This window comes from Lissotriton helveticus, chromosome 5_1, assembly GCF_964261635.1.
Source record: "Lissotriton helveticus chromosome 5_1, aLisHel1.1, whole genome shotgun sequence".
Lineage (NCBI taxonomy): Eukaryota > Metazoa > Chordata > Amphibia > Caudata > Salamandridae > Lissotriton > Lissotriton helveticus.
In genome coordinates, this window is record NC_136065.1 from 2,119,192,808 (window position 1) to 2,119,208,001 (window position 15,194).

A 15,194-nucleotide genomic window follows, 5' to 3' on the forward strand; every position below is an offset into this window, starting at 1 on the left:
TAGCGAGGATTTTTTTTATCGCTGCCTATCGCTGGATATGTTAGCGGAGAAAACATGCCATTAGCAACGTTTTTCTCCATTGTGCTAAAATATCCAGCGATAGCGGCGAAATGCGTGAATTTCGCTGAGAATACAGCGATATTCACGGATTAGCTACGAAATGCTCTTAGCCATGTTATCCACCTCCCATTGGAGCTATAAAAGAGACCATATAACATAACATAACATAACATAACATGGCTAAGAACTGGTCTGAGCAGGCGTTGGTTTTTGGCGATAGCGGGAATATTTCCAACGCTACGCCTGCCATGTTAATAGGCGATAGCGACGTTAGCGACTGCTTTCAGTCGCTAACAGGTTGGGTACGCCCACTTTGCATGTCATTAGCGATAAATATCGCTAACAAGCAAAGCGGGCCCCAAACCGCTCGCTATCGCCTAAAAGCTGTCGCTAACATCAGTTAGCGACAGCTTGCTAATAGAGCGATAGAATTATCGCCGCTTAGCGGCCGAAAACGGACGCTAAACCGGCGATAATTGCCTATCGCCACCCTTGGTAATATGCCCCTATGTCCCTTGCACACTTGCAAAAAGTTTGAAAATGTCTGTCAAGTCTGACAGAATTCTAAGGAGCTTGCTCCCGATTCGAACTGAAAGGCGTGGGAAAAAAAGGAACTGACGTCAGCGCATGGGGTGGTGACTATGTAGTGGTCACGACGTCACCTCCAGGGCAGGATGAATCTGACCCAGAGGTGCACGATGTCACCTACCCCCAGAAAACTGGATCCGACCTAGTGCCTGGGGTGACGCATTTTCAGTTAGAAGCATCCATCAGCAATCTATTGCATATGTTTGCAAACAATAATTGCACGCTTGCAAGGCCAGACCTATTGGCTTCGCCAATGCTTATTTAATAGTGATACTACTAAAAACAGCAGACGTCAGATTAGTGATGTGCAACAGTTAAACTCCAAGCATCGTGCATGCCTTCTGATGATCTCCCTTGCTGCAGCTTCACAATGCACACGCGGGTCTCTCCTTCAAGTGGTTATCACTGAGCCACACCTAAGGGTTTTCATAGGTGAACAAGTTATGTTTACAATCTGAACACAGTCATTCACTTTCCAGTGGTTTATTTTACAGGAAGAGGACACAAAGATCAGAAGGGAATGCATGAAACCTCATAACATTGAACTGTCTCCAATGCTTATTTGAATGCAGTTTTTGGTGTTCTGCAATATATATCTCTCCATATACATCTTTATGTACAACTGACTCACAAATACAAGAGTCCTTCTTTTGTGGAAGCAATGTGAGGTGCTTTAGACTGAAGTCTGTCTGTCCTGATCTCCTCTACCTCCTGCTGCTGTAATCCTGGGATGCAGAGGGCAGGTGAAGCCTGCCTCAGAAAACAGACCTCAATCCTGACCCCCAGCAACCCTCTCCCCAGTGATAGGACTCAACTTAAGGTCTGAAAACACCTGTCAACCCTCAACTGCAGCTCTCACAGCTGTGCCAGGAGTAAGACTCGCCCACAGCTCTGTCAAGGCACCTCAAACCTGACCCCTCTCATTCCAGTACTGAGTCACATACAGCTCTTCCAATGCACCTCAAACCTGACCCACAATGCCCCCACATTCCAGTACTGAGTTACGCACAGCTCTGCTGGCACATCTCAACTCTCTTGTGCAGTACCCACTGCTGTGCCAGTGATGGGTGCTCGTGGTACCCCGCATCACAATTCTTTCTTTGCCCTCTGCTGATGCAGTCCTGGTGCCCGACACAAATCATTAAACGTGCTTTCCAGAAACAGCGTACCCTAGACCTGACCAGGGCACGAGACGCTGGCACAGCTCCAGTGAGAGACACATATTCTTGGATGATGGAGACGCACAGGGTGAAGGTGCCAGGCCAGACCCTAGTTGTGTAGAGGAGGGTCTTTGACATCAGGAGAAGGGTCGTCCAATACCTGTGCATCCCAATGCTACATTGGCTCCACCACCACATTGCCCCCTACCACAGCAGGTTGGTAGCAGGGCCTACTTCTCTACTTTCCCAAGTGATGAACTTGTCACCCGTGTATGCCCCAAGAGCAGCTTTATCCTTAATATTCACAATTCTGCTGTAGACGTGCACTGATTCAACCAGAGGTGATTGACATGTGCCACAGCCAATGCTGGCTTCACCAAGTTCATGCAGAACTGGGGGGACCAGGATGGTCTGGGGAGCATGCCTTCCTGCTCTCCACGTAGAGATGACGGCTCTTCAGCAAAGCTACTGAACTCTGAGGAGCCCATGGGCTTCCCTTGTTGCCCCAGCCCAAGTAGCACTGGGTGGTCAAAGAGTAGGGTCTTGTAGGGTCTTCCTTCCAGATCAGTCCATGTTGGGATGGTGGAGTTTGCTGCTCGGGGCCTTCAAATGTGGACATGGTTTCCCCTCCAGGCGCAGTGTGCATCCCCCGTGTATGTCTCAAAAGCTGGGGCGTAACCCCTCAGACGTAGAGTGCGACAACAACGTAGATCACCCAACTGATGGAGACGAAGACCCCAAAAAGAAGACTGAAGAGCACGAGGGAGCGCGCCTTCCTGGAGGCCTCATTCGCCATGTTGATGTCACCGCGGTTCAGGGCGGCCCGGGTCTGTAGGGAGGAGAGAGGACAGATGTTAGTTATGGAAGCCAAGGAAAGAGGTGGGTGGCAGCAGGGTAGACCTAGAATACCAACTTGGATTGTGTGGCACAGGCAGGCTGGGAGGTACTTCTTGCTTACAGCACAGAGTTTGTAGTTATTTATTGTCTGAGCAGCCTGAACAGATCTGCAGGACAGAGGCTACTGCAGAGGGGATCTAGGAACCTGCCTGTAGATGGCAACAGAAGCGTTGTCACACTAGAACCAAGTGGCAGTGGTAATAAGAAAGGGGTCAGCACCTCTGTTACATTTGCAATTCGTTTGATTCTTAAATGTATAGGCGTGCTCAATGTAAACACTGTGCCACCCAACCAGTGTTGCCCTGTATAGGAAAATAGGATTTTCCATATATTCGTAAAATCAAAAACTCATAGTACAGAGCACGGCATCAACGTAGTTTTTTAACTGACCCTGTCGTCAGTTAGATTTAATTACAAGTACAACACCAAGGAAAAAAGATGGACAAGCTGATACAGTCCAGATGCAAATATAGAATTGTATAAGCTCTTGATATTGTTGACACGTTGTTGTAGCGTGGATGCATCCACGCTACAAATACGTGTCAACAATATCAAGCGCTTATACAATTCTATATTTGCAATGCAACAAAACCATTGTTGTGGTTGGGAGAGAAGGTGGAATATGTAGCGTAACTAGGCACCTTCTCCAGACACAACAAACATTTTATTCTGGAATGCAAGTACTGTCTATGATGTGTTCTGCACAGTAGATTTACGCTGTCGGTGGGTTGAAGGTGTGGGCACTCTGAATTGATCAGGGGGTGGGGTGCATTTGAGGACCCCTTTAAAGAGGCAGGAGGTGCTGGTGCATCGGAAGCTCCTTAGGGTGCTGGATCGAGGCATGGTGGAATAAGGACAGGCTTGTAATACAAGGGGCAGCCAGTGGGGTTATGTGTCTGTCCCCTTGCAAGGTGAGGGTTTGTGGAAGACACCTTGGTGTGAAAACACCCATGTGAAGCACCAGTAGAGGGCCGTGTGGTTACCATGCATGCTCCCTCTAGCCAGTATCATCTGCTCTCACAACATCAACGTCCTCTCCTGTGCCGACTACACACAACTCATTCTCACCCTCACAGACAAGATGCCCAGTACCCAGATCAAGTTGAAGGCCTGCGTGACTGAAATCACCCACTGGATGAAGACCAACCCTCTAAAGCTGAACGCCAACAAGACCAAAATCGTGATCTTCTGAAAGCTCACATCACTGTGGGATTCCATCTGGTGGCCAACAGAGATAGGACCAATACCCACCCTTACCACCCATGCCAAGAATCTTGGGATCATCATTAACAGCAAACTCAACATGACCACCTAAAGCAATGCCGTCACCACCTCATGTTCCATACCCTGAAGATGCTGAGGAAGATATTTAAACAGCTCCCAATCAGCACCCGGAAAACCATCACGCATGCCCCGGTCACAGGGGAACATCCATGACAACGCGGTCAAAACACCGCGCTGCCATTACCACGCGTCTTTTACAACGCAAGTCGTTACCACGACTTGTGCTGGAGGGCGCTCTAGACTAAGGAATAGTAGATTTACTATTCCAACACCTTCCTTACTGTACGTAGGCTGGAGTTGGAATAGTAAATCTTACTATTCCTAAGTTCAGCACCCTACAGCGCAAGTCGTGGTAACGACTTGCGTTGTAAAAGATGTGTTGTGATGTACCGCGATCTAAAAGATCGCGTTGTAACATCATACAACCATCAATCAGAACTTGGGTGGCCAGAATCACTCCCAACCTCCCACACCGCACTCACATCACACCACACCTGAAGGGGCCCCGCTGGCTCCCCATACCCAAACAAGCACTATTGAAACTCACCATCCACATTTTCAAGGCACTACATAACGCAGGCCCAGCATACCTCAACAATTGCATCTGCTTTCACAAACCTTCCAGACACCTCCACTCACCCTGACTCCTTCTTGCACGAATCCCACGCATACGGAAAACCAGATCTAGTAGTCGAGCCTTCTCCTATATCACTCCTAAAGCGTGGATCATCCCGCCGCTACACACAGGAGCCTCCTCCTCACTTCTTGAATTTAGCAAGAATCTGAAGACCTGACTTTTTCGAGTAGTCCCACTAGGTCCTAGGTGTGGCTATATTCACACCAGCTCAGCACCAGATACCCTCTCGGTGATAGTGCGCTCTACAAATCTGCATAACATAGCAACATAACAGGGTGTCCGCAGCCTGATATCTGTTGCTGGGGGCCTTGAACCTGGAAAGGAAGGGACACGTTGCAGGTTGAGGTACTTTTGAGTGTTTGAGGGGAATCCACGGAAGGTCCATCTTGAGGATGTTCCAGTGCAATAATTGTAGATGATTGGGGCATGGGACGAAGGGCTTCTTGCAATGCCCCAGGGAGGTATGCCCCTCTTACCTTGAGTGAGGATGTGTTTATACCGCGTGCACGGAGCCCCTCCCACTCTGTATTAGGAATGCTCTTTACCAAGGAGCCCTTCTTGACCGTGTTCAGATATCCCTTCAAACCTCATAGGAGTATCCTGTTTTACCTCCTACAAGGAGTCCCTCTTATCCCCCTACAAAGAGCCCTACTCACCTTGTACGAGGAGCTCTTCCCACCAGGAGTGAGAAGGCCTTCCCGCCACCTCGTTAAGGACCCTTCCCATCCTGTGTCACGATTCATTCCTACCTCAATCGAGGAACCCTTCCACACCTCTTGTGAGGATCACACTTTGAGCATTGAGCGATCCCCACCTCCTGCCAGCACCCCTCATTTCCCGTGCAAGGAGTCTTGCTCTTTTCGTACAAGGAGCCCTTCCCAGCTCGTGCAAAACCCCTCTTACCTTCTGTGGGACTCCTTTACCCCATGAGGACCGCCCTCTTAGCTCGAGTGAGGAGCCCTCCGCACCTCAGGTGAGCACCCCTCCTATCTCGTACAAGGACTCCTTGACCTGGTGAGGACCCCCTTACTTTGAGTGAGGAACCCTCCTCACTTCTTGTGAGGATCTGTTGTAGTGCAATGAGCGACCCTCATGTCCTGCGAGCACCCCGCCTCCCTCGTTCAAGGAGTCTTCCTCTTCTTGTACAAGCCGCCCTTCCCAGCTAGTGTAAGACCTCCTTTCCCCTCTTACCTTGTGTGAGATTTCTTTCCCTCGCGTGGACTCCCCCCCCTTAGCTCGAGCAAGGAGCCCTCCACACCTCATGCGAGCACCCTTCTCTTGTGCACGGACCCCCTTCCCTCGTGAGGACCTCCCTTACCATCTGTGGATCTCTCTTACCTCATGAGGACTCCCCTTACCCCGTGATGACCCCCATTCCTCATGAAGACCCCCTTACCTCATGAGGATCTCCCTTACCTTATGAGGACCTCACTTACCTCGGGAGGACCCCCCTTACCTCATGAGGACCCCCCTTACCTCGTGAGGACCCCCCTTACCTCAGGAGGACCCCCCTTACCTTATGAGGACCCCCCTTACTTCATGAGGGCCTCACTTACCTCAGGAGGACCCCCCTTACCTCATGAGGACCCCCCTTACCTCGTGAGGACCCCCTTACCTCGTGAGGACCCCCCTTACCTCGAGATGACCCCCCTTACCTCGGGAGAACCCCCTTACCTCGTGAGGACCCCCTTACCTCGGGAGGACCCCCTTACCTCAGGAGGACCCCCCTTACCTCGTGAGGACCCCCCCTTACTTCATGAGGACCCCCTTACCTCATGAGGGCCTCACTTACCTCAGGAGGACCCCCCGTACCTCATGAGGACCCCCTTACCTCATGAGGGCCTCACTTACCTCAGGAGGACCCCCCTTACCTCATGAGGACACCCCTTACCTCATGAGGACCCCCTTACCTCGTGAGGACCCCCCCTACCTCATGAGGACCCCCCTTACCTCTGAGGACCCCCTTACCTCTGAGGACCCCCTTACCTCTGAGGACCCCCCTTACCTCTGAGGACCCCCCTTACCTCATGAGGACCCCCCTTACCTCTGAGGACCCCCTTACCTCTGAGGACCCCCCTTACCTCTGAGGACCCCCCTTACCTCATGAGGACCCCCTTACCTCATGAGGACCCCCCTTACCTCTGAGGACCCCCTTACCTCTGAGGACCCCCCTTACCTCTGAGGACCCCCCTTACCTCGTGAGGACCCCCCCTACCTCATGAGGACCCCCTTACCTCATGAGGACCCCCTTACCTCATGAGGGCCTCACTTACCTCAGGAGGACCCCCCTTACCTCATGAGGACCCCCCTTACCTCATGAGGACCCCCCTTACCTCATGAGGACCCTCCTAACCTCACGAGGGCCCCCTTACCTCATGAGGACCCCCTTACCTCTGAGGACCCCCCTTACCTCTGAGGACCCCCTTACTTTATGAAGACCCCCTTACCTCAAGAGGACCCCCTTTTACCTCAAGCGAGTAGCCCTCTACACCCCATGCAAGCACCCTTCTCTTGTGCAAGGACTCCCTTACCTCATGGGGACCCCCCTTACCTCATGAGGACCCCTTACCTCATGAGGGCCCCCTTACCTCATGAGAGTACACAATGGCGATGATCCCCGTGAGCAGGCAGCAGAAGATCATGACCAGCACGGACTCCACCATGTAATCCTTGGGCGGCCGCCGGGCCTGTGGCCTGGGTGGGTGTCCCATCATGTGCTCGTGGTACTGCCAGGATGAAGAGAGAGAGAAGACACGGTGAGTGGCTGAGGCATTCAAAAACACAAAGACCTGGTCTATAAGGCACCTCTTTTTAGGCCAAACAATTTAGAATGGAGGTAGGGATTCATAAAATGTAAATGCCATATACGCCTCTCTTTTACATAACGAGGTAGTAACCAACCATTTTTTTGCCTTCAATTAGAAATGTAAACCGTTTTGACAAATGGCAGTCACCACTTTTTTTTACATCACCATACAAAGGAATTTGTGAAAGGTGCAAGAAAGGGACTCCGGAAAGAATGTGAAAAGACAAGATGACCCCTCACGTGCACACCACCAAACGAGCTCACTGTTTGGTACTCACCAGTTGTGCCCACTTTTATCATCATCGGTAGTCATCTTGTCTTGAAAAATAATAACAAATGTAGTGTCCAAATCAAAAAAAGTTAGGTGCTGTGAAGTGAAAAGATCACATCCCACGATGCGACCCTGTGAAGTTAAAATTGAAAAAAGTTGCACTTTGCTCGAGACCAACTTTATTATTCAGATGTGCACTCATTCAAATTAAAAGTGGTTGCTTGTCATGCATACCGTTTCATACTGCGCCAAGATGTTTCATTGCCACAATAATTTTAGGGCAAATTCTTCAGGGCAAACAAAGTCGCCTGGCACCAGTACTGGACACTCAAGTCACTTTTTCCGGGGACTGGCAAATGTAAAAATAGAGAAAGGACACACCCAGGCAGAGGCATAACAAAGAGCTGCTGGAGCCCCCGACAGGGGCCTTCCTCTGATCCAAGCTCTTTGAATGACTGAGGTGGCCTTCCCCATGCAGACGGCTGAAATGCCAGAAACCAGTCCTCGGAAGCTTGTTTCCGGTCCAGGGATGGCATGGCTTGGCAATTCGGGCTGGAGTATTCCCATGGGGCACAGGGTCAGACTGATTTGCATATGGCCATGTCTGAACTGGGGTGGCAGAGTGGGCTAAAGAACGGTGATGGATTAAACCCAGATCTGTTGACTGAGTGTGAGTGTTTGATTGGTTCAGATGTTCCGTCCATCACCACCCCGTTTTGTACCGCTTTGTTCGCCATAAGTTGGCAGGGTATGCTCAGACGTGAGTCCCTTGCTCACTTTGCCACTGGATTCAAGCAAGCCGGGCTGAAGACGGCTGAAATGCCAGAAACCAGTCCTCAGAAGCTTGTTTCCGGTCCAGGGAAGGCATGGCTTGGCATTTCGGGCTGGACTGTTCCCATGAAGCACAGGGTCAGACTGATTTGCAAATGGCCATGTCTGAACTGGGGTGGCAGAGTGGGCTAAAGAACGGTGATGGATTAAACCCAGATCTGTTGTCTGGGTATGAGTGTTTGATTGGTTCAGATGCTCTGTCCATCACCACCCCCTTTTGTACCGCTTCCCCATGCAGGGGCCTTCCTCTGATCCTAGCCCTTTAAATGTATCTGTAGTGGCCCTCCGCATACAGGGGCGTCCCTTTAAATGTCTTTGAGATGAGCCACCCCAGGCAGGCCCTCCCTCCCCCTCCGATCCAAGCCACCTGAATGTCTCTGAGGAGGTAGAGACAATGCTTATCATGCAGGAGGCCTCCCTCTGATACAAGCCCTTCACATGACTCTGAGGGGGCCACACCCCATTCAGGGGGGCTTCCTCTGATCCAAGTCTCTGAGGTAACCCAAGAGTGGTGGGCAAAGCAAAAGAAGGATTCAAGCTTCCTGCACACAGTTGGGGAGTCTCCTCGGGTGGAGAATGTGGCACCCGTGAGTTAAGTACATAAATGTGGGATCTGCCAGATTATAGGATTTCTCAGGCCAGGATGTGTCTGTTGTGAAGTGAGGGAGCCCGCTTCCCTCTGGCCACCACGGTTGGTAATCAGGACATTATCAAGTTAAAGAATGCACTCTTGTGACCTCTGACCAGCTTGCATTGAACTTGGTTCAATGGGATTACCAAGTAAGAGAGCCCCTGGCCCAGCCTTATCTTTTGTTTGGGTGTGTTGAGTCCACCGGGTGCCACTGGACCAGCCTAGATCTTTACTCTTTCTTGACACTAGGTCATGGGGTGGACACCAGGATGCTTGACTAGCAGTGGTTACGCTCAGACCCGACTAGTAGTGAAATTTGGAAGATGTCAGAAGGCTAGACTACTAGTGGATATCAGCAGGCTCAACTGATAGTGGATGTCAGGAAGCACAACTAGCAGTGGATATGAACGAACCAACTAGTAGTCAATATTGGTAGACTTTACTAGCAGTGGACTTAAGCCCGCTTGACAAGCAGTGGATATCAAAAGGTTCAACCGGCACTGAATGTCAATGGGTTTGACTAGTAATGGGCGTTGGCAGGCTCAACTAGTAGTAGACATCTCCAGGATTGACTAGTGGTGGACGTTGGCAGGCTCGGTGGTAGTGGACATCAGCAAGCTTGACTAGTAGAGGATGTTGGCAAGCTTGACGAGCAGAGGACATTGGCAGGCTCATCTAGTGGTGGATATAGGCAGACTTGACTAGTAGGGGAACATTGGTAGGCTTTACAAGCAGTGGACATTGGGCGGCTAGACTACTAATGGACATCAATGGACTCCACTGGTTATCAGTGGTCATCAACAGGCTCAACTAGTATTGTATGTCAGCAGACTCAACTAGTAGCGTATCAGACACCAGGAGCCTTAATTAGCAGGGAATATTGAAACACTAGATTAGCAGTGGACAGTGGTAGGCTTTACTGGGTGTGAACATCGGCAGGCTCAACTAACAGCAAACATAGGTAGGTTTTGCTAGTAGTGGACATCAACAGAGATGACAAGCAGTTGCTATCTGCAGACTTGAATGGCAATAGACATCGACAGTCTTGACTAGAAATGGACACTGATCTAGCAATGGACATCACCAGGCTTCTCTAGTAGAGAATGGCGGCAGGCCAACTAGTAGTGGAGGCTGGGATGCTAGACCAGTGGTGAATAGCAGCACACTTGACTAGCAGTGGACATTGGTAGACTTTAATAGCTCTGGACATGAGAGGATCGATGAACAGTTGCCACCGACAGACTTGACTGGCACTGGACATTAACAGGGTTTGTAGGTTTAACTAGCGCTCTCCACCAGCAGGCTCGCCTAGCAACTGACTAAAGCAAGATCAACTAGCTGTGGACATCTGCAGGCTTTAGGCTTTAACAGTAGTGGGCACGGGCTAGCTCTACAACTAGTAGGCATCTGCAGGATCAACAAGTAGTAGGCATCTGCAGGCTTCACTGACAATAGACATCGACAGGGTCAACTTTCTGTGGACATCGGCAGGCTTCTATAACATTGGACATGAGCAGGCTTAATTAGCACTAAACATCGGCAGGCTTGACTAGCATTGCACATGGGCAGGCTTCACTAGCATCGCACATCGGCAGGCTTGACTAACATTGGACATGGGCAGGCTTGAACTAGCATTGGACATGAGCAGGCTTCATTAGCATTGGGCATGGGCAGGCTTGACTAGCATTGGACATTGGTAGGCTTGACTAGCATTGGACATCAGCAGGCAAGAACTAGCATTGGACATGAGCAGGCTTCATTAGCATTGGGCATGGGCAGGCTTGACTAGCATTGGACATTGGTAGGCTTGACTAGCATTGGACATCAGCAGGCTTGACTAGCATTGTACTTGGACGGACTTGAACTAACACTGGACATGGGCAGGCAAGAACTAGTATTGGACATGGGCAGGCTTGACTAGCAATGGACAAGGGCAGGCCAGAACTAGTATTGGACATCAGCAGGCTTGAACTAGCATTGAACATCAGCAGGCTTGACTAGCATTGGGCATGAGCAGACTTTACTAGCATTGGACATGGGCAGACTTTACTAGCATTGGACATGGGCAGACTTTACTAGCATTGGACATGGGCAGCTTGACTAACATTGGGTATCGGCAGTATTGAACTAGTGTTCAGAGAGTAACTCACCCTACGACTAATCCACGATGACGACCAGAGAGAGCGGATCTGCAGAGAAATTCCAGATGGAAAAACTGGAAGAGTACAACCACCGAGAGCTAAAACAATTTTGCATAGAACCAGGCATTGCTACCACCGGTCTGAGCACGAAAGAGGACTTCAAACACGCCCTAGAATCCTGGGCAGAGACAAATACCGCCGGACCCCGGGACCTCGAAGCCCCGGAAACAAACACCACCCTGACAGAAGAAAGGAGAACGGATCTCTCCCGGGAAGAGATCCGAGAACGAGAGAAAAATAGACTTCACGAGTTAGAGCTGGCACGGCTCAAATTAGACGGAGAATTGAAACTGGCAGAACAAAAGATGAACTTAGAACACTTACGGCTCCAAGAAGAGCGAGAGGAGAAGCAGAGACAGAGAGAACTCGAAGAAAAAAGACTGACATACGAACACGAGTGCAAGCTAGCGGAGATAGAGATGCGCAAACAGAACAAAGACCTAGGGGTGCCCGAGCAACCGCGCCCCCCAGGTACTACCGAACAGAAGGTCCACATCCCCAAAGATGTGGTCCGGGAATATGTCCGGAACGACGACATACAGCAGTGGTTCAAGGCCTACGAGATCGCCATGACTGCCCACCGGATCGCTCGAAGTGACTGGGGGGCCGGTCTATGGGGGAGATTCGTCAATGAAGGCCGTGATGCCCTGCTGCAGCTTGCGGACCATCAAATGACGTCCTATGACCACATGAAGGCCGCCCTCCTCAGTCGATATGGGCTGACGTCCGAGATGTACCGCCAGAGGTTCCGCAACTGCACCCGCATCCCGGGTACAACCTGGATAGAATATGTGAACTATTTCAGCCGAGCTTTCGAGGGATGGATCAAGGGTAGCAACGTAACCACCTACGAACAGCTCTTCAACCTCATTGTGTGGGAGCACCTCTCCAACAACTGCTTCGTCGAGCTCAGGCAGCACCTCCTCGACAGTAAATTGACTGACCCACGGCAGCTCGCCGCCGAGGCTGACCGATGGGAGAGCACCCGAGTGGCCCGAAGTGGGCCCAATGAGCAGAACAGACCCAACCAAGGTCATCATCGTCCCCGAGGAGGAGGAGGAGGCCCGGGCCGGGGCAGAGACGCCGTCCCGGCCGCTCCCGCGAACTACACCCCGCCCCCGGCCGGCCGGGGCAACCCCCCGATGCGCCCGGGGTTCCGAGCCAACATTACGTGTCATCGATGCCAGCGAGTCGGCCACTATGCCAGTGACCCGACCTGCCCAAAGAACCAGACCCCCAGGCCCGCCAGGTGGCTGCCGCCGCCCTAGGAGAAGAGCAAGTCTCCGAGGAGCCTGAAGATTACGAGCAGGAGCAGCCCGAGTGGGAACCTGCCGCCATGACCCTGGCCTGCCTAGGGGGGAGAGACCTGATCCCGCGGGCTCCCCTACCAGCCAACACCAGGAAGTACAGCCAGTGGGTGAACATAAATGGGCGTAAGGCCGAAGCCCTGCGTGACACAGGGGCCAGCGTGACGGCCGTCCGTTGTCACCTGGTGACCCCAGAACAAATCCTGCCAAATGTTCTTTGCCCCGTCCGATCGGCCGACAATTCGGAGAGCCTGTGTCGGATGGCCTGCGTCCCCTTCGAATGGGGAGGAGTGTCCGGGATGCTAAAAGTGACTGTCCGCGACGATGCCCCCGTGGACTGCCTCCTGGGGAACGATCTCGAGAGTTCCCCGTGGGCAGCCGTTGAAAGAAGAGAGCACCTGGGGATGTTAGGCCTCCCGGGCTGGGCGTGCGTAACAACCCGGTCAATGGCCGCCGACACCATCCCTAGATCTGAAGAACCCGCATGGCCAGCACCTCCTCCCCCGATCGCTCCGGAGGGAGACTCCATCCCTACCGACACCCCGGAACAGCCCCAAGAAGAGCCCGCTCAGCCCCAAGACCTTCCGGACCTGGCTCAGTGGCGTCAGGAAGGGGGGCCCACCCAAGAACAATTCCGGCAAGAGCAAAAGACCTGTCCCTCCCTCGAGGGACTGCGACAGCAAGCGCTCGCCCAGAGCGCAGGAGACACCGCAGGGGCCCACTGGATCTATTGGGACAATGACCTGCTGTACAGCGAACAAAGAGTAGCGGAGCTGGGGACCAGTCGAGTGCTGGTGGTGCCCCTCCGCTTCAGAGACTTCCTTTTGAACCTGGCCCATGATGTCCCCCTGGCTGGACACTTGGGGCAAGACAAAACATACAACCGCCTGGTGACTCACTTTTACTGGCCTAGGATGAGAAATGACGTCTCCACCCACTGCCGGTCCTGCCCGACCTGCCAGGCCAGCGGGAAGAGCGGCCGCAAACTCAAGGCCCCCCTGCAACCATTCCCCGTGGTGACCACCCCGTTCGAAAGGGTGGGAATAGACATTGTGGGGCCCCTGGACCCCCGAACAGCACAAGGGCATCGCTTCATCCTGGTCCTGGTGGACCACGCCACCCGCTATCCTGAGGCGGTTCCCCTTCGAACTGTAACAGCACCAGTGGTAGGGCGAGCCTTAATGGGGATCTTCTCTCGAGTGGGCTTCCCCAGGGAGGTCGTCAGTGACAGGGGCACGAACTTTATTTCAAAATATATGAAATCCCTATGGCAACAGTGCGGAGTCACCTACCGATTCACAACCCCCTATCACCCGCAAGGAAACGGACTGGTCGAGCGATTCAACCGCACTCTCAAGGGGATGATCCTGGGGCTGGAAGAACCCCTACGCCGCCAGTGGGACGTGCTACTACCGTGCCTCCTCTTCGCCTACCGAGAAGCCCCCCAGAAGTCCCTCGGCTTCAGCCCCTTCGAACTCCTGTACGGACACCCTGTTCGCGGGCCTCTCAGCCTAGTTAAGGAGGAGTGGGAAATGGCCCCCCTGAAGACCCCTCCAGACGTCTACAAGTACCTCCTGACCCTCCGTAATCAGACCCGGCGATTCAGAGAGCTCGCCAAAGCCAATCTTGAGGCCAGTCAGGAGGACATGAAGAAGTGGTACGATCAACATGCCTCCTCCATCGAATTCGAGCCTGGCCAGCAGGTGTGGGTGATGTCCCCCATCGAACCCTGTGCCTTACAGGACAAGTGGACGGGGCCCTTCAAGGTGATCGAGCGTAAGAGCCCCGTCACCTACCTCATCGACATGGAATCCCCCCGGAACCCCCTCCGGGTCCTCCACGCCAACAGACTCAAACCCCACTTCGTGCGCTCGGAGCTCAGCCTGCGGATGGCCACAGACAGTGGAGCTGAAGAGGACTCCGAGCCCCTCCCTGACCTGCTGGGGACCGGGGAAAAAGATGGTTCAGTGGACGGGGTCCAACTCTCCGAGGCCCTGACCCCGGAGCAGCGCCAAGACTGTCGGGCCCTCCTGCTGCAATTTGCACGCCTATTCTCCCTCACACCCGGGGTCACCCCCTGGTGCCTGCACGACGTGGACACCGGCGACAGTCCTCCTATCCGACACCGGCCGTACCGAGTACCAGATCGGGTACGCACCTGCATCCAAGAAGAAGTCTCCAAGATGCTCGCCCTCGGAGTCATCGAACCCTCGGACAGCCCCTGGGCCAGCCCGGTTGTACTGGTCCCAAAAGCGGCAGCCCCGGGCACCACACCCGAGCTCCGGTTCTGCGTCGACTATCGGGGTCTGAACGCTGTCACCCGAACCGACGCTCACCCCATCCCCCGAGCCGACGAGTTAGTTGACCGCATGGGGGCGGCCCGCTACCTAAGCATCTTCGACCTGACGGCGGGCTACTGGCAGATCGGCCTCACCCCCAGGGCACAAGAACGATCCGCTTTCTCCACCCCGGATGGACACTACCATTTCAGAGTGATGCCCTTCGGCATGAAAAACGCTCC

At 52.9% G+C, this 15,194-nt stretch overlaps 1 protein-coding gene across 1 annotated transcript in view; it reads right to left on the reverse strand.

The window, feature by feature from the left end:
- Positions 1 to 1,115: 1,115 nt before the first annotated feature.
- PRRT1B (proline rich transmembrane protein 1B) overlaps positions 1,116 to 15,194 on the reverse strand; it is a 143,901-nt gene continuing 129,822 nt past the window's right edge. Inside the window, exons 4-5 of the mRNA XM_078646190.1 lie at positions 7,215 to 7,352; positions 1,116 to 2,637 (exon numbers count right to left, since the gene is read on the reverse strand). Coding sequence (XP_078502316.1) covers positions 2,491 to 2,637; positions 7,215 to 7,352 — 285 coding nt within the window. The 3' untranslated portion in view covers positions 1,116 to 2,490. The remainder of the gene's footprint in view (positions 2,638 to 7,214; positions 7,353 to 15,194) is intronic.